The 19116-nt window shown below is 50.9% G+C and overlaps 8 protein-coding genes; 6 read left to right on the top strand and 2 right to left on the bottom strand.

Moving 5' to 3' along the window:
* Positions 1-615: 615 nt before the first annotated feature.
* Positions 616-2086, bottom strand: RCC_06209 (probable neutral amino acid permease; the record flags this gene model as incomplete). XM_023771471.1 has 2 exons in its annotated part: positions 616-900; positions 962-2086. 2 exons carry the CDS (start codon positions 2084-2086, stop codon positions 616-618), a joined length of 1410 nt encoding a protein of 469 aa, XP_023627239.1.
* A 1858-nt stretch (positions 2087-3944) lies between these two features.
* On the top strand, positions 3945-4364 carry RCC_06210 (uncharacterized protein; the record flags this gene model as incomplete). Its single annotated transcript, XM_023771472.1, has 1 exon — positions 3945-4364. One exon carries the CDS (start codon positions 3945-3947, stop codon positions 4362-4364), a length of 420 nt encoding a protein of 139 aa, XP_023627240.1.
* Positions 4365-4791: 427 nt separating this feature from the next.
* RCC_06211 (probable chorismate synthase) lies at positions 4792-6051 on the top strand (the record flags this gene model as incomplete). The annotated part of the gene is made up of 1 exon (XM_023771473.1): positions 4792-6051. The coding sequence occupies one exon, from the start codon at positions 4792-4794 to the stop codon at positions 6049-6051; it is 1260 nt and encodes a 419-aa protein (XP_023627241.1).
* A 1042-nt stretch (positions 6052-7093) lies between these two features.
* Positions 7094-7474, top strand: RCC_06212 (uncharacterized protein; the record flags this gene model as incomplete). XM_023771474.1 has 3 exons in its annotated part: positions 7094-7132; positions 7227-7297; positions 7357-7474. 3 exons carry the CDS (start codon positions 7094-7096, stop codon positions 7472-7474), a joined length of 228 nt encoding a protein of 75 aa, XP_023627242.1.
* A 704-nt stretch (positions 7475-8178) lies between these two features.
* Positions 8179-8616, top strand: RCC_06213 (uncharacterized protein; the record flags this gene model as incomplete). XM_023771475.1 has 4 exons in its annotated part: positions 8179-8193; positions 8264-8328; positions 8393-8461; positions 8532-8616. The coding sequence occupies 4 exons, from the start codon at positions 8179-8181 to the stop codon at positions 8614-8616; spliced, it is 234 nt and encodes a 77-aa protein (XP_023627243.1).
* Positions 8617-9658: 1042 nt separating this feature from the next.
* Positions 9659-10089, top strand: RCC_06214 (uncharacterized protein; the record flags this gene model as incomplete). XM_023771476.1 has 4 exons in its annotated part: positions 9659-9664; positions 9760-9815; positions 9873-9950; positions 10023-10089. 4 exons carry the CDS (start codon positions 9659-9661, stop codon positions 10087-10089), a joined length of 207 nt encoding a protein of 68 aa, XP_023627244.1.
* Positions 10090-11096: 1007 nt separating this feature from the next.
* RCC_06215 (uncharacterized protein) lies at positions 11097-12608 on the top strand (the record flags this gene model as incomplete). XM_023771477.1 has 2 exons in its annotated part: positions 11097-11238; positions 11305-12608. 2 exons carry the CDS (start codon positions 11097-11099, stop codon positions 12606-12608), a joined length of 1446 nt encoding a protein of 481 aa, XP_023627245.1.
* A 1017-nt stretch (positions 12609-13625) lies between these two features.
* Positions 13626-18626, bottom strand: RCC_06216 (related to Cytokinesis protein sepH; the record flags this gene model as incomplete). XM_023771478.1 has 2 exons in its annotated part: positions 13626-18167; positions 18243-18626. 2 exons carry the CDS (start codon positions 18624-18626, stop codon positions 13626-13628), a joined length of 4926 nt encoding a protein of 1641 aa, XP_023627246.1.
* Between the last annotated feature and the right edge of the window lie 490 nt (positions 18627-19116).

Here is a 19116-nt window from a genome sequence, read left to right on the forward strand (position 1 = left end):
ATGCTTAGCGTGTAGATAGGCAGAGAGCCAGCCAAAAAAAAGTTCCCGATAAGGAACGACGAACGCTTGGTTTCTCGCTGCTCGCCCACCGCGGAAATTCTTTATAGGATCCCCACGCCGCGTGCCTTGTGACATGTGCGTCTGAAGACAGATTTGAGTTGTGTTGGCTCCAAAGACAAAATTGTGGAACGGCGGATGGATTCATGTGGTAGGGCGTGAGATTCATCCAGCTCACACCTACACGTACAATTCCCTCAGTACAYGCGATTCTCTCTGCTTCTTTCTGCTGACCTGTAAGATGGGATGAGAGAAGTTTGGATTTTGTGTCGTTTTGCATGTATAGAATCACCGTTTTCTCTTCACCACGCTGACAGCATGCAGAACAGACTGGTATTCCACCACCTTTTCTCATTTCAAAGAGGTTTCATCAAGGTCATGACCTACAGACATCTACAGCTCCTCCAACGATGCAGCTGGACTCCTCAAAGCCCTCAACATATTCAAGACATCCAAAATCCTTCAGCGCCGTCCCAATGTCGCTCACACACGCATGCAAGCAAGCAAGCAAACAAACAGCAACAACAACAACAACAACAACAACAACTATCCTCGCGCTCAAGCGTAAGATTTCGAATCCGTGCTGAAAGGACTCCGGACTTCGCCATCAGTGTACTGGTGAAGGATATCCTCTACACTGGCATACGTTCCACAGGCAAGAACCAAGAGTCCGATGATTAAGACGATGGCGTTGAGAATGGACATCATGATGTTGTGGCGGTCCTTGTTCCACTTGCCCTCCCTTACGAGCTGGAACCAAAAGAGCGCGGGGAAGTAGAAGGTGAAGCCGGAGATGAAGAGCGCGGAAATCAGACCGAGGAGTGCGTTGAAGAATGGGATTGCCTGTTTTGCAGTCAGTCAGCATCAATCGCACACAACGCCGTGGCGGCTTGGAAGAACTTACCTCTGCGATGACGAATGCGATGAGGGTGATGAATGTGATGAGAGCGATCCAGATACCCCAACCCTTCTTGGTGTTGATGAAGCGGATCTCGGAATTCTTGAACACGCGTCCCATGATGTACTTTCCAACGACGGTTCCATTGATGCTGCCGGAAATGAACACGACTGGGAGAGCGACGCCAAATGCGATACGTGCGACAAGAGGAGATGCTGAAAGAAGCGCGGGAGATCGGACACCGTTGCCTACGAATGCATACACCAATGCACCGGTGATGGTATAGATGAAGATCTCAATGATACCCAGAGCCCAGATGGACTTGATGTAGTCCTGAGGTCGGTGCATCTCGCTCATGAAGGAGAATTGGCAGACGGCGAAACTGTAGGCAAAGACAATGTTGGTGACGGAGAGGAAGGCCGAGTARAAGGTTGTATCTGCAGCTGGCCAGAGAGTCCAGTCCACAGCACCAAGGCCTCCTTCTCTGTTGTGGGCTTGGATGCCGGTCGAAATGATGGTAATACCAATGGCGAGGATGATGCTGACAAAGTCGATGTAGCCCAGGATAGCAAACTCGGCGAAAGTGGGAGGAAGGGCGACCAACAGCAGGATAATGGCCGATACACCTCCCCACATCAGAGCGTTGAGATCTTCCTTGCCGACAATGCTGATCCATGCAATGGTTCCGGTCAGGACGTGCGAGCCAACCAGCAACACCAGGAAGAGCACAAACATGACCGAAGTGAGATGGTACCCGAATTTGCCCCAGATGAGCTGCACGCCATCTGCATAGTCCATGACATGCGGATGCCTCAGCTTGACTTGGCCAATGACATGGCTGGTGTAGATGGCAATGAGACCCAGACCGACACAGAGAATCACACCGGGCACCATTCCGAGAGTCGCAAAGGCGGATGGAATACTGAGGGAACCAAGCGCGATGGCTTCGACGATCAGGCAGACGGTAAGGCGCTTCCAGCCCAGCTTGTGGAATTTCTGCTCGCCTTCATGGAGGGTGGTCTGTTGGGTGAGGTTCAACTCGGTATCGTAGTCGGTCTTTTCATCCTTGGTCTTGTTGTGTCCCACCGAGGAGCTTCCCTCTGAGCTGACTCTGTAGGGCTGGAGCGACATGTTGGCAGAGTTTGACAGAAGTGGATCCGGTATGTCGATCTGAGCGATGGAGGAGAGTAGCAGCAGCAGCAACAGCAGCAGCCGGGGCAGCTTCTTTTCTTGATGGAAAGTTTGATGATGGAGGAAAGCAATCACACGACCACAAGAAGGATGCGATCGGATCCAGACCACGCGCAGCAAGCAACTCGAAGGTTTAGGTTACTGGTTATCTGGGGCACAGATCCTCTGCAGGAAGAGTGAACCCTTTTGAGGGTGCGGTGGGCCTTTCCCACGTAGTGTCCGCACTTGCAGCAAAGTCTGTGTCATGATATCGGAGCGCCATACGACCGAATTGCTCCGCGAACCCACGCCAAACACGCAGACTTTCCTATCAAAGTCCTTCTGTGCTCCAATACCAATTAGGCCGTGGTAGATACGGGACGCTGGACGGAGTTACCACCGGGTGCGTTTACTTTACACCATACCCAGCTAATCACCCCGTCATTGGATGCTCTACAAACTCTGCCTGGGGTGCATCCAAGCAACGATCCTGGTTTTCACAACGATGACGTTGATCGGGAAATGTGCCAAGCAGGGAAGGATTCAAAGGACGAAGCTCGTCCCGTCGCCAACCGCAGCTTGGCCGCCTCTTTTTTCAGCAGTAGAAATCAGTCCCAGGCGTAAATGAGAGACTTCAGAAAAAACGTACCACACGAATGCAGATCTGTACCCCATTAAGCTCACGAAGCTACGTTGGCGATGCTTGTGCAAAGCCCGGCGTTCCGTCAAACAGCGATGCCTGTACGCACAAATCGATTCTGTCTCTCTTGAAATCCCTGGTTCGTCAACGTGCATTAGACTCAGAGTTGTAAATCCTCGACGTAACGTTGTAACAACCGTTGCGCCGCAGGGTTGCTTGTGCCCACACACGCACGCGCGGTTGTATTTTCGGCGCCTACAGCGTTTAGGGCGATAGACCCGAGCACGGTCTAAACGTGTTCGCGTTTGGTGGCGGCCATTTGTGCTTACTCAGAAAGCTTAAAAGTGAGTGAGAAAGATTGAGTGAAGGACAAGGGGGCCTTATTATTGTATTGTTATCGTTCTTGGCCGTGATGCAGACCTCTTGTTGGCCTAGTTGTGCGATATTGTGCATGATGCCGTGAGGCACATCCACCAGGACGAAATCCAGGTACACGAGGACAAGGTTGTCTTCACAGCCCTGGAGACTTCCCAGCATGAACCTTCTCTCTGGTGAAGTCTTGAATCCATGCTCAGCTGTTCCCTGTGTGGTGGTGCAAGTCACCAAGAATGCCCTATTGAAGCCTAGGACGGATGTACACTTCCTCTCGTGGCAAGGTCTCTTGAATAAGATTGGTCGATGAATGCTACGATTGATCACCACGAGGATTGCACAGTGAAGAAAAAGTCGACTCATCAGAGGGATTCCCGGAATAATGATATGGTATCGACTGTTGGATCCCGCAGATCGAACAGCGATCATGCCCGCAATGGACTGCATTGCACCTAATGGACCTCCATCTCCGCGTCTCGAAGTGCGAGATATGGTCATATCTCGAAACCGGCGAGCTGGCGGCTTCGACCTTGACATGTCCTGCACTATCGCAGCTATTAGGCGTTGTAGGCATTGTGTCACCTCTTWGCGTGACCCGTAGTATCCGGGTGACGACGAGGCTTTACGAAAGCTGCGTCTCGGCTTCACGCTCTGCTGATGGCCCAGTACTCCCCTGTTCTGGTGTTGCGATGAAGTTACGATGCGGATCGATCTTGTTTCAAACGCAAAGATGCAAAATAAGGTCAGCTCTTACCGGCGATCTTCAGGTAAAGAAGTCTACGATACGACGCCACATTAACGTCGCCAATGCAACATTTCCACCAGCATCAACTCACCAAAATCTGCTACAACTCCATCAACCTCAAGCGCAACAACTTCAGCTCTCGTCTCCATCGGCGTCAGCCAATCGACAGTGAACAAACTTGGCATCAGTCTAGGAGTCACCCTCGTAGTCCTACTGATAGTCAGCTGCATAGTAAATCGCATCCTGTGGCGGAGAATGCAGAATCTCCAGAAGATGCTAGATATCCAGACCAGGCCGAGGAATTTCGAGATGGGGACGCCATGAAATTGCATTATACATTCAAGGATGAAAGTCGGTCTCTGTGGTCACAGATGCCTCAGGGGTTGGAGCCGGCGGAGAGGAGTGAGGTAGCTGAGATAATGGCGCCGAGAGAGTTCGAGGGGGGAGTTGGTGGTGTTACGGTTGCTTTCAGAAGGGTGTAAAGACATTGAATGCTGTCAAATTCGCGATTTTACATGTTTTGATGCTTGAGATAGACTGTTTGAAATGATGATGCGTGAAAAAAATACCTTATGACTTGACTTGGTTATTTGTTTGCTGGACCGGAGTGTCGTTAGCTGGTGACGCATTGGAGGCTGATGCGGTATCCGACAATTGAGTATGCAGGTCTCGGACTGCAGCACACGGCCATATCGTGTAAATCTTGTTATCACCGATTCACATACCATGCTGCCTAGGTGATGGCGGTGTAAAGAAGGTGGTGAAAGATCGGTGACCGATGAAGGAGGGGCGATCTGACGGCCCGCAGATCGATGACGCCGAAGTCGCCGAGCTGCTGGGACCTGGACCACTCACTTTCTTTTCGACTCACCGAGCCAGCCATTGAACATTGAATAGACATCACCCAAAATGTCAACCTTTGGTCAATACTTCCGCGTCACCACATATGGCGAGTCGCATGGCCGTTCAGTCGGATGTATCGTCGACGGGGTCCCGCCTGGCCTTGAGCTCAGCGAAGATGACATCCAGCCGCAGATGACTCGCCGTCGTCCTGGACAGTCGGCCCTCACCACTCCCCGCGACGAGAAGGATCGGGTGGAGATCCAGTCCGGCACCGAACATGGCATCACTCTGGGCTCACCCATTGCAATGCGTGTGATGAACCAGGACCAGCGACCAAAAGACTATGGCAGCTCGACAATGGACATGTACCCAAGACCCTCGCACGCCGATTGGACGTATTTGGAGAAGTACGGCGTCAAGTCAAGCAGTGGCGGTGGGCGTAGTTCCGCCCGGGAGACAATCGGACGGGTTGCCAGTGGGGCCATTGCTGAGAAATACCTCCGCGTCGCACATGGGGTGGAGATTGTCGCCTTTACCAATTCCGTAGGCCCTGAGCATCTCTTCCCTGCAACACGAGAGCACCCCTCGGCAGCGCAGAATCCAGCATTCCTCGAATTGATCGATAAAATCACCCGGGAGGAAGTCGATGCCAACCTACCCATTCGATGCCCTGGCAAGGAGGCCGGAAAGAAGATGGAGAGTTTGATTGAGGAGTACAGAGACAAGCATGATTCCATCGGTGGCACAGTGACTTGTGTCATCAGAAATTGTCCGAGTGGGTTGGGAGAGCCGTGTTTTGACAAGTTGGAAGCAACGCTCGCACATGCAATGCTCAGCATACCCGCAACCAAGGGATTCGAAATTGGAAGTGGATTTGGAGGATGTGAAGTGCCGGGATCCATTCACAACGACCCGTTCATCAAAGCACCCAGCGAAGCAAATGTTGCACAGGGAGAGAAAAAGTTCCCACCCAGACCGCGATTGACCACCAAGACGAACAACTCTGGCGGCATTCAAGGAGGCATCTCAAATGGTGCACACGTCTACTTCACGGTGGCGTTCAAGCCTCCAGCCACAATTGGCCAGGCTCAGGSTACCGTCACCTACGACGAGTCCGAGGGTGTCTTGGAGGCAAAAGGCAGGCACGATCCTTGTGTCATCCCGCGTGCGGTCCCGATCGTGGAGAGCATGGCCGCTCTGGTCATTATGGATGCTTTGATGGCACAGTCCGCGAGACAGAGCGCCAGGTCATTGCTGCCGGTACTCGATGGGACCGTGCCGGTGTCTATGACGGCGAATAACTTGACCAGTGGAGGTGGAAAGTGAAGTTGGCCTGGAAAGCCAGAAGCGAACATGCAAAATGCGGCCGTCGAGGGCAAACAGGAGGAATTGCGCTCATGGGAAATGCTTGGGAAATGAAGGCAAAATATAGGTCACGCTGCGTTGAGCATCACCGAGTCGTACCGGAGGGGATGGTACGTGAATCCGTGGCCTGCCCTCCAATATCTTGTGGTGTTACTCGTGCTTCAGAGACTCTTGCAACTAAAGTGTGAATACATCACACGCCGGGAGTAATAATGAGTAAATCATAACAACGAGTATCAACCTGTCCGCCATTTCACGTGGTGCACACGTAAAAGCATCTCTTCCTGTCCCAAGCTTCATTCTCGTCACGCATCAATCTTCTCTTGGCAAAACCATACTCCGCATGAGGCACTCTCTCGCATTATCCCAATAAAGTCAAGCAGCATTTCATCAGCTATGTCGCATGGCGAAGTATCAAGTGGTGGTCTAACAATGTCTGCTGACACAGACTCTGAAACGCATACCGCAAAGCCGAACTCCCCGGTCCTGCAGGACCGCAGCAGCTACCGGTCTCGAGCCATCTCGACCAGTTAWGTTAAATCTCGAGCCGTGGTTTGTCTCGTCTAACAACTTGGCGAACCATGAAATGAGACACATGGTATGTGGGGATGTATGCACCACGTGCACTTGATCTGCAAGCCCATCTAAAACTCCTTGACCGTTGCAGTGGGATAAGCATCAAGGGAACCAACCACAGGAGGAGAGATGTTTCGCGTAGGCGACTCTTTTCATTCGCATGTGAGTGTTCGTACACACCGCTGATTCTAGATTAGGATTTGAGAGCGGGTCCTGTTTGCTACTGCGTGATGTACTGGTATCGGGTATCGACTGGAAGTGGGATGCATATTTCTACTGCATGTCTTGATTAATAAGAACGTGTCACACCGTCTTGAAGTGAGGATTCGACATGACTGGATCACCGATGCGAGAAGTGTTAGGAAGAGGCTAGGTTATATAGGCTGGTTGGTGCCTACGCTCTCCTTTGTTCATCACACACTTAGCTATGCCTTCGCAAATTGCTATAACTACTACTATGCCAATGGTAAGCACACTACAACCCAGAAGAGTTATGTGTTATTCAGAATCTCCACTCGAAACCATATTGAAAACAACTCATTGCTAATCTTCGGATGTAGTTTCAGGTCCTGTTAWGGCTTTTCGATCAGGGTAATGATCCTAGATCACCTTGCGATAAATTTGTCGATGAGTACGAACTGCGCTGGAAACTCATGCGTGCTCCTGCAAAAAAGCTGATTTTTCAAATAGTATTGCGGAAAGTGAATCACTTGAGCGGAAACATACTGTTAGCAAAAGCAGACATCTTTGGCCATGTCCTCGTACTATATCGAGTAAGATCTTGGCTCAGTGGAAAAATGAACTTTGAGACCTGGAGCTGATTGAGATTTGATAGTGCCGTTTTTCAGCATGTGGAGTGGCTGAAGATTTGATGTGGAGTTGGCGTCGTTGAATGGGATTTTTGATGTCGGGTGTATTGTGAGCAAAGGTTGTTCTCAATGCATGCTTCCCCCTGGGGTAGATGAGAAACAGACCGGCGAAGTCTGGCTGAGGGACACACGATGAGAGTAACGCGGACGAGTGTGGGAGGGATCGCGTTGGAAGGTGTTTGGGCATTTGGAGAGGTTGAAGGAGATTAGAAGGCGTCTGAGAAACAGTGTCCTGGAATATCAAGACAAAGCAACCACTCAGTGGTAAAGATCTTGTCGTCCATTTCGTTTTCTCTGAGTGATTCGTCGCTGGGAGTGACTTCGCTAAACAGGCAGGTGTATACATGAACTGTCGTAAACCAAACTTCAGCGGTCAGAAAATAACCAGAGCTCCAAGCCTTGGTAATTACCCACCGGACCGTCGGGTGTAGGCGTACCAGCATATGGTATCACGCACAGAAATGCTAGCTCCCAGCTCCCCCCACACAAGCCCTATCACACACCAGAACGTAGCGAGGAGGGGAAGCAAGTTCGAGCATTAAGTATCGATGAACAGCTGGAACGCGTTGAAACACCTTTCCGCACTCTCTCCCAACAAATCATTTCTTTGACTTTTTCAATAATGTCCCAAACGATTACCACCATGCCTGAAAACGAGGTGAGTATTCACTCCCCTTTACAAGCTATCAATAAATCAATCCGCCCATGACTAAATCTCCAAAAAAAAGGAAATTCTGATAATCAGCTTCGACAGCATGATTTTAATGATGAATCATTCCCGAACCATTGAAAAGTCAAGATTTCCAATCCTTTGCATAATGGAAGTTTTCTTGCACACGCTAATGCTCGCCTTCTAGAGTCCTGGTGGAGAACGGCTATGACTTGGATGAAGTTGCTAAAGATAGTGGGAATTATCTTCTTATGCGGTATGTGCTACAAACAACACGGTCACGAAAAGAATTTGAAGGAGAGAAAGGGATCTGATCTATCTATTAGGGGACTTCCTGTCGAGGCGCAGGAGAGCTTGCGGGCTTTGAGGGGCGTTCATGTTACTGCTGAGCAGGAGGATGTGGATTTTTAGTTCTACGTAACAAAGTCGTCCTGTTTGGCTGTCAAGAATCTTTCAGCGATTCCTTCAATACTCACTGACCTCGTCCACTACACTGAGATACTCCCAAGACCAAAGTCCTCAATCCCTATTCGCCGGAAAAATGCTTGCGCAAGTTAGATGGGTAAATCGACAACATCGACTCAACTTCATAGTTACAAGCATCATCAACAAGTCATAGCAGAAACTCCTCCCTCGCTATCATCAAAAAAACAAGACAGAGCAAATGCCTCGAGACCGCTTTGGCTTGGCGTCAGCTTTGTGGTTTTTTTCGTCCCAAAGAGGTAGAATTTGGTCGTGTACTTTCCTCTTTTGGTATGGCGTGGGGTCGGTCCTAGGAGCTCAAGACTGCAGACTGTGAGGCTCGTGGAACGGCACTGAATGAGGTTATCCGCCGCGGAATAACGTCGACGTCCCCTTTTGCATCTTGCATCTTGCATCTTGTTACTTGTTACTTAGTCAATAATGTGAGTTGGAGTAGAGCTATGGCGGGGAGCTGAGTTCGCAACGACATCCGTTTCGCTTCCACAGTTGGATGCATCGCATCGTAGTAGCAAATGCTAGAAGGCAAAAGATTGTATACGTCGTTTTTATGATCCGCAATCGATACGTCTGACTCTAGTTCGTCTACGAATGTAATGATATCTTTTTTCGAGATTGTTCGGTGTGTATAGTTGCGATGATCCGGCAAGCTGCTCTTGGCTCGCGATTTCGTAGGCTAGGTACTAACGAACATCCAATACAAGCTCTACTGCAAGGTAGAGTGGGGCTCTCTACATCGTGGATAGCTCTTATCTCGACTAGGTCCTTGCACAGCTGCATACGTACCATTGAACGAGAGGCTAGTCGGACAGATTTCCACGGGCGATACCATGTCAATGCTGCATGATTAGGTACTTCAAAGCATGGAGATGGATATAAAAGACCAGCTCTTCCTCTGTATAGCTGTACTTATATCTTCTGCATCAACAACTCTTCACCAAAACACCACAAACCAMCTCAGCAATCTATCATCATGATGGTATGCATCCCAGAAGCACACCCTTCCTCGCCAGGTCTCCAAATATTCCCTCATCTTGAAAAAAACCGGTTGCTGACTACTGTGACCTTAATAAGAGACTTGTCTTTGAGAATCCTTCCGTCTTCAACGAGCACAACAAAGATGTCGCAAAGTATTCTTTACATCCCGATATACCGAGCTATCTTCACATACTGAGAAATTTCCCCAGGATCCTCGAAGAGCATGGCCATTCTATAGAACGCATCATGACGCTCAAGACATTCCCACCAATTTACGTATTGCCCGAGTATGTGCCATCCAACCCTGGAGTTAGCAGCGCAGAGTTTGGGGGATGTAAACACGCTAATCGGATACTCAGGAATATGCCTCAGGAGGGTCTTGATAGCTTGAAAGCCATCGAGGGTGTACGTTTGATGGAGACATGATACCATCCGAGCCTTGGTGGAGGAGGTGTGGATAGAGAAGCTGGGGGGTATATTGTCGAGATATATCATATCGTACGGCAAGCAACTTCGATATACCTCTTCAAACTCCACGTTGCCGTAGGGACTTCGTTCAGCGCGGAGTATCTAGGTCTTGTGCGGCGAGCTACGAGCGAAGCAACCTTTCCATCATCTTCCCCTGTTTACAACCTTATCTGGCGCTCACTTTTCGGTACCATGCAAGTTAAATATCGAGGGGAAGGGCGATATCAATACATCAGGTAGCTTGAAAGTTACCCACCCTCGAAAAGTCGACGTCTGCCAAACAGCAAGCAACACTTCACGTGCGCCTTGGCATCTTGGGCGAAATATTTTCAGGTCCGACTTTGAGATCTCTGGCTCGAAACCATTCACTTTGGAGGATTCACTCACTTGATTTGTGATGATGTGGAGCCGTTTAGCAATCAGGCTAGTGAATATGTATAGGGGTTCTCATTCGCTCATCAAATAGGCAAGCAACCGAAGACAGTTCCAACATCGCAACAGACGCAACAATAATGCAATGAAGATCCCAATTATATTCGACCTACTGCGAGGATGTATACACGAGGATAGATAGATCCCCTTTATCCCCTCCGGCCGAGGCACATTCTTTCATGTCACCCATTCGAGCTGGAGTAGACCAATCACCAGAAAACCCAAGCGAGACCGCTACATTTCTTTCTGCAAAAAAACACCCAAAGACTCCAAGTCCATCCAATCAGACAGATGTCGTGAAGAAATTTCCTTTATACGCTTCTTTGTGGACCCACGTGCGTAGTGGTGGTGGCGAGGAATGCTGACCGCAAACCATCAAAGCGCAAACATACATTCCTCACCTGCGCACACCCCAGCGACGGCTTCATCCTGGAAACTCGGCCTACCGTCCAGTAGGTCGTCCACGCCCGATCAATTTTCATTTCTCCTCAGACTCGACACTGGCTGAACGATAATCCAAAAGGTCGACCATCATGTCCTGCCCCGCCCCTTTCATCAATTCCGCCGACTTCCCCCCAACAGGCGGCTGGATCCCCGGCCGCGTCTGCGGAAACCCAACTCCAGATCTCCAATGTTGCCTCCCCTGCGAAGACCACAATTGGATCTACACAAACGGTATCCATTCCCCCTCCCCCTTCAAACCTCTTCCCCACAGCTAAATCCTTCTTCTTCTTCTTCCAGCCTTCATCCGCGGCCTACGCGCCTCCTACTGGCTCCACGTCCCCTCTCTAATCTCCGTCACCCTCATCCTCCTAACCTTCGCCCTCCTCCCCTCCCGCCTCTCCCACGCCCACTACCTCTCCATAGGCCTCTGCGTATCCCTCATAATCCTCTCCCTGGCATTCATCGTCCCGCTAGCAACCACCCCGGAATTCTGCTACAATGCCATCACTCCTCGAGATCAATATTCCAGCCTGTCGTGCGCGTGGTCCGGCGCCCTCTTCATCGCTGGGACGCTCATGGCTAGTGTATGGATTCTATTGCGCAGTTTGTGGATACATTTGCAATTGTGTTGGGGAGTGTATAATGTCAGGAAACTGTACTGGTGGATTCAGATTTTCGGATGGGGTGTTCCCGCCGTCCTGTTGGCTGTTACGATGCCGGTGACGGGCGTGAGTTTTCGCTTGGGAACCATGTGTTTGCCCAATCAGAAGAATTCCTATTTGACGTATCTGGGGTGGTTGATGGCTTTTGCGTGTTTGAGTGGTTTGTTGCAGTTGTGGACAACGGGGTATTGTGTGTGGATTTATTTGAGAGATGTCATTCGAGGGGCGCCGGTTAGTACCAGGCCGCATCATGGGGGGTATACTGGGGGAGGATATCATAAATCTGCGGATGCGGAGACGATTGGGACGCAGGGGACCAAGGCCAAGGTTACGTGGAATCGATTGAAGAGGATTATGAAGAGTCAGTGGAGGAGTATTGGGTTGTGTTTGTTGTTGATTATTAACTCGGTGTTTTATGGGGGGATCTTCACCGAGCAGGCAAGGCTGACGAGGAGGATTTCGGAGGGGAAGCATGATGATCGGATTGTGGAGTGGGCGACTTGTCTTGTTGTTAATGGATTGGATCCGGATGCTTGTCGAGGGATCCCGAGTATTTTGAACGAAAAGGCTTTTCTGGCGAGCTTTGCGATGGCGGGGGTAATTGGGATGGCTTGTTCGTTGTTGTTGGTGAGGAAGAGTATGTTGGAAGGATGGGCATTTATTCTGAGGCATGGAAAGTTGCCGCCTAGGGAGGATGATGGAGCTTTCATCATTGCCAGGTCGGATACTCATCAGTTGAGGGGAGGAACCAACTCATCGAATCCGGATAAAAGTCCTGTGGTGGAACGGTTCGCTGATCGGCATACAGCGGATGAGAGTGGATTGCACAGCCCTGGATTGGATGGGCCGGGGATGAACAGTCCTGGATTACAAAGCCCTATTGGAACGGTGTATACAGCCAAAGAGCGTAGGACATCGAGTGATACTTCCATGGTGTGATTTGGGGGGAATACTGTAGTTGCGATTCGTACAGAACTATTTAATAATCACGACGCTGACGATCATTGAAAATTACACTCCCATCATGTGCTCAAACTATCGCCATGGCTCCTGAAGACCTCAATTCTGAATGAGAAGCGACATCATTCATGCAATGGTCAGACTCCGATTCGGAATAGAACAACCTCGTCATCCCGAGCACGTAGACCTTGAATTCATGAACAAATTACTCCCCTCCCACCTTAATTCTAGCCGAAGACAGGCTACGGAGGCAGCTGGAGCATCGCCTAGGCATACTAATCTCTAACCACCCCCTCTTCGTAAGGAAAAGCCTTCGACAGAAAAAGCCTTCGGTAGAAAAAGCCTTCGAAGTGCACCGTATAAGCAAACCTCCCTACATCCATCTCAAGTCCAAGATACAATAAATACTTATATCACCATCCCAAGTAGAGAAGCGAAGAACTTTCCTACTACTACCCTTAAAGCTTCCCTTCCACGAGAAAAAAAAAAACCATAGTAGCCCCTGTTAATCTATCCATCCATCCATCCATCTATCTAACCATCTATCTATCGAGTAGGGTAGTTTTTTTTCTAAGGAGTAAGAAAACATCACTCCTCTAGTCTTCTTCGATTCCTCATTTAATTTCTCATTCTGTTCCATTCTACTCTGCTCTGCTATCCATCCCCTGCTATCCTTTATTCCGTCTGTCTGTCCTATGCTGTCCTGTTCCATTCTGTCCTGTTCTGTCCCAATAGATGGAGATGATAATTTACATATCCACAAGACCAAAATGAAAAATGGAAAAAACGAAAAGACAACCTCCCATGCTTGCAAGCTTATCCGAAAAGAAAAACCGAAACTCCCGCTCCGCTCCGCTCAAAAGACAAAATCCCTCACAGTCAATCAATCAATCAATCAAAGAGATTGTGAACAGCAACAAAATAAATTCTCCTCCCACTCCCCCTCTCGCTTCCCTTTCTTCCACCATCTCACTTTCCTTCAATCAGTCAGTCCCTTCATCGTACACTCCCCTCCCCACCTCTCCTTTTCCTCTGCAATACCATTCCCCCCTGCTGCTGCTGCGGTTGAGATGCCCCAGCACTCCTCGCCCCATGAATGGGAGCATGCGTAGGAGTACCATCACCCGACCCTCCTCCTCCTCCTCTCCCGCTAGATCTCTTCCCCACTCCATACTCCCCACCACCACTCCCATCAGAAGTCGTAGTAGAAGGAGCAAGACTCAATCGACTACTCCCAGGTCTCCTCCCACCCGTCGTCGTCGTAGTCATAGGAGTTTGCTGCACTTGTAAACCCTGTTGTTGCTGTTGCTGCAAAGTAGAAGCCCGCATACTCTCCCTCCTACTTCCACTCGCGCCCCAACTGACCCCGATACCCGCAGAACTCGCCGTGCTCCCCGAACTACTATCCCGACTCCCAGGCCTCACCACAGCCCCAGAATTCCTATACGGACTAGTCCTCTCCCTCGCCGCGGCACTAACGGCACTTCCCAAATTCGGCACCAGGTCGAAATATCCCCTGCCTCCCAATCCCAATCCATTCGTAGGATTAGTACTGTTGGAAATGGAATTCGGCGTCGTCCCCGCAGGAGTGAAGCCGGCCGCCAGAGGGACCCCCAAAATCGGACTCGCCAAAGTACTACTCGAACTCCTCCTCAAGCCCATATTCGCGGCTCGTCCTGCTCCGCCCCCGCCATTACCACTATAAGAGCTGCTAGATCTGGAGTGGGAATTGTTGGAGGCGGAAATGGCAGCCGCGGCGGCAGCAGCAGCAGTGGCATACTCGCTGCTTTTGACGAGTTCATTCGCCATTTCCCGCACCAGAATTGCGGGATCACTCTTCGCGAGATCCATGACCGCGTGTAAGAGTCCATACTCTTCAAGTAAAGATCCATTGTCATTTCCTTGCAGTTCGRTGGATTCGCAGATGGAACGAATGACTCGCAGCAAATTCAATCTCACCAGAGCTTTTTTGGAATGCAATTTGACGGCGCTTCGTTCAAAGAGACTTTTGCTTGCCAGACTGGCTGCGATGGCTGGACTCAGGCGCAGTAACTTCTGCAGAGGTTCCAGCAAATTTTCAAAGGCGTCGGCTTTGCTTTCATTAAAGCAGCGGACGACTGCCTCTGCGAAACCGCTGACTTTCCCTTCCTTGTTGGAGGATGTAGAAGCGAGGAGGTGTTCTTCGACTTTGGCAGTTTCTTCTTGCAACCAGATGAAGATTGCATCCAGCGCCGTGACAGCCCAGTATTGATCTGCTAGTAGGCCGACATAAAAGGAAAGACCTCTACATTGCCAGAGAACTTTTCGACCGACTTTCCCAGAATGCGCCATGTCGCAGAGAATAGGGAGGGCGAATTCCTTGAGAGGTCTTTCGGTCTGGACGATACGCTGGAGGAGCGGGATGACTCCTGATAATGCAGCATCCTCTTGCCGTTCTTTCGACAATCGGCAGAGATTGAACATGGTGTTGAGGACCTGATTGGAGATGTCGCGAAAGTACACTGTTGGAATTCTTGTATTGGCTTGGAGGGAAGACTGTAACAAGTCGGTCAAGACTTCAATCGCGTTGCTGTTTTGGAGGGCATCCAACGTGGTGGCCAGCATGCTGAGATTTTTGATGAACTTGAGCATGGTGATTTGGTGTTGAGGAGACATTCTCCGGAGGTCCTTGAGCACACGTTTGAGAACCATCCGATCTGCCACCGTCTCCTTGACATGGTTCTCCGCTTGAGAGAAGAGTAGAAAGATGTTGACAATTCTGCCTTGGATGATCTCGCTGGCTTCGGTGTCTTCCTCATCCAAGACCCGATTCAGCACCAGCGATAGAGGATAGAGAACTGCACTACGGGAGAAGATGCGGCAGAAATCATTCTTGGGCGTGGGTCCTTGCATTTCGAAAACACTCCAGATGCCGTTGACTCCCACCAAGACCAGTTCACGTCCAGCGTCGCTATCATAGTCCTCTTCGAGAAACTCCACCAAGACATTCAGTCCACCGCAGCTGACAAACATTTGCAATGTGAGTGTCGGAGTTTGATACATCATCCTTACAAACGCCGCAGCTTCCAGACGGATATCGCTGGCGAACTTCTTGTGTGCAAACTTGGTGATGATAGGAATTCCACCGACGAAGCATAGATTTTCCTGAACCTCGATGTTGTCGATCAGAATACAATTGACAATCCTCAGCAAGCGGAAGATGATGTGTGGACGTGAAGCTGTCTCCAGAATCTCCAGGATTGGGAGCATTCCATGACTGCTGACAATCACACTCTTGACGTCGGGTGATTCTGCCAGGATTTGGAGAAGTTGCTCCACAATCTCTGCAAGGACATCCTCGTGTTGGCCTAATTTGAGATCTGTCACCAGCTCCTCCACCACACCACAAAGTCGAGCATGCTTATCTCGAGCGACATTCGACTCCAGATCCACCTCGTCCAGTTCTTCTTCAAGTGCCGCAAAGGGATCGTCGTCGTCATCTTCATCGTCACCCCAAGATATTGAATTGCTCAGCTTAAGAGTCCCTCTCCCTGAACTTGCCGACTCACTCCCCATAGACGTCGCGTACTTTGGTGATCTCGAAACGACTTGAACTTGTGGCGGTTGTTCATCAAAAAGCAATTCTGTAAAGTCCTCGTCATCTTCGTCTTCGGCATACTTTTGAATCTCAAGAGAGCTCCTAGTCCTTCGCATGGCCGCCGCATCATGAACCATCTGTGTCGGTGTATGTGTTCTTCTCCGTGACATGCTTCCACCGATTTTGGTCTGAATGGATTGCAAATCGCCCGGCCGATACTGTCGATTGGGAGAGAATCCAGCGACCTTTTCGAGAAAAGCGACTTCGTCGTTGGGGACGAGATCCGAGTAGTCTTCATCATCTTCCTCGCGGAAACGATCCCGGCCAAATGATGTGGGGTGGCTCACAGACTTTGCAGGCTGGGCTGGAGGTCCAGTAGGCTTCCCAGCAGGCTTGAGGATCTGTGTCCTGGGTTGCGAGTTCTTCCGCCCGTGAGTGTAATCCTCGTCTTCAGCACTTGAAGATGGTCGTCTCGCAGCTCTGGGCGGTGGTTGATGTCTGATTTCATCCTCTGTAGTTTTAGGTGGATAGAAAGGTCTCACCGTTTGCAGACCATCACCTCTTGATATCTCCAACGGGGAGCGGACGGTCAAATCACCTTCAAACTCCTCATCCCACTCTTCCACCTTTCCATCCATTTCCGGAATGGAATCAAAGTTGGCATACTGCTTCAACTTCTCCGAACTAAGAGCGCCTTTGAAGTGATCCTGCGGGCGAAGATGTTCGGGAATCTTCAATCCGAGCCCATCTACTCCCGCAGCCAGTGACTCAAAGTCGGAATCCCAGTTGTCTCCTCTTTCCACGTCGATGGGAGATTGAAAAGACTCTTGTGCTTGTGCAGCCAGAGATCGCCTTTGTCCCAGTCGAAAAGCAGGCTTTGGTGTTGGTGGAGCAGTAGGCTTGCCCAGTGCCGCAGTGACGGGTGTACTCCGTCCGCCCGACTTGCCAAGAGTTCCACTTGCGGAACTCCTCGAGCCAGGTCTGAGATTCGCCGCACCGGATTTGGCATCGTGTCTGGAGGATGGACGGGATGTAGGCTTGGTGGAGATTCTCCGACTACCACCTGCACTGGCTTCCGTCGTTCGCGGCGGACTGGCCTTGAGCGCCTCATTCCATTGCTGTACACTCTTGACAGCTTGATCATACTCCACTCCCACCTCTTCCTTCTTCTCCCTTGCACCCTTTTTGACGGCACCAGCGATCCATGGATGGCGTAGAAGCTTCTTCGCACTGACCCTCAAATTGGGATCTTTTTGAAAACATTGCATCAAGAAATCTCGCACCGTCGGACTGGCACCTTCTGGGAGGGGTGGGTGGTCGTCATTTACAATTCGAAACAGTGCCGGCATAGGAGCGAATTTGTGGTAGGGTGGTTTTCCATCCAAGAGTTCAATCACGGTACATCCCAGTGACCAGATGTCGGAAGCGGTGGTGGCACCCGCCAGTTCAATCACTTCAGGCGCCATCCAGTAGGGTGTTCCCACGACGGTTCCATCCGAAGCGCCCTGTCCCGATGGAGTGGAGTGGGTCGCCACACCAAAGTCGGCCAATTTCACCAGGCCTTCCTTGGTGGTGAGGATGTTGGCGCCTTTGATATCGCGATGGATGACTCCCTGTTCGTGGAGGAAGAGGAGGCCATGCAGAACCTGTGCAATGTACAACGCCACGAGGTTTTCGGGAAACTTGCCAAAGTTTTTGCAAATCTGATGGAGCGAGCCCTGTTCGCAGTACTCGAGGATGATGTACAAACTGTCGGCGGATTTGACAAAACCATGGTATTTGACGATATTCGGATGGTGTAGGTTCTTCAGCAGGTCGATTTCCTGCATGATGACATTGAGCTCGCTTTTGGGGAGATGGGAGAAGAGGATCTGCTTGATGGCCACTGTCTCGCCCGTCGACCAGTTGAGGGCGCAGTAGACGCTGCCAAATGCTCCCCGGCCGAGGATTTGACCCAGTTGCTGTGGGTGACACATGTTAGCATGTCTCGTGTCGTATCGTCTCGTCTCGTCTCACTCGCCCGGCACCTCACGTACATAATCCTTCAATCCCTCGACCTCCTTCGCGTGTCTCTGCGCAGTGCCATCTTTGCTGGGCTGCTTTTCGCTCTCCCTCTCCCGCCGTACGAGCGATGTGCCTGTACCTGTGCCTGTGCTGGATCCTGCCACCGATTCTCKCCGTCCCGCTCTTGCATTGCCATGTCCATTGATCTGTGTCTGTCCCTGCCCACCTTCTCGCTCCCCGCTACCGCGAACCTTGGCGCTCCGCAATCCCGCCGGCGTGGTAGTGGATCCCGCTGCGCGTCCCTGGGAGGTCTTCGGGGYGGAATACGTCGGCGTGGCTGTGGAAGGTCGGGTGGATCGAGCAGGCGCGGCGCGGGAATGGACCGTCGGCGGCGAGGGCGAAGGCAAGGCGGGCATCTTCCTTCCTGGAATGGATTGATTGACTGATTGCCCCGATGAATGGGGTCCAGAAGCAGACCGGCTCTGCTATCGATCGTGTAGAGTCGGCATGGACATGGACATTTTCCACACTTTGGCTGGCCAGCTTCTCACTTCCGCGGTTCAGCCTCCGTCAGGTTGGGCAGCAAGCGCGCGAGCAGAGTGGAAAAATGAGGCGGAGCGAGGATTGACGATGATGTCGGAGGTGCCGAGCGAGCTGAACGGCCTCTTTGCACCCACACCCACAGCAGGAGCACATCAGGTCGATCGGCGGGGAGGTGATATTTTTATTTCACAYCCATCCATAGCCTTTTCATCGTCTACGGGTGATGTTTGACACTACGCGCACGATTCATGCCTGCCTACCTATAGCACGTCCTGGTCTATCTTATCTCACCATCCCCGGAGCACAATCCTCCCAGCAGCGTGACACCAGCACGCTGCGTCGTCTGCAACGGGGCATTGCAGC

The sequence above is a fragment of the Ramularia collo-cygni genome (assembly GCF_900074925.1).
Source record: "Ramularia collo-cygni strain URUG2 genome assembly, contig: RCC_scaffold09, whole genome shotgun sequence".
NCBI classification, from domain to species: Eukaryota; Fungi; Ascomycota; class Dothideomycetes; order Mycosphaerellales; family Mycosphaerellaceae; genus Ramularia; species Ramularia collo-cygni.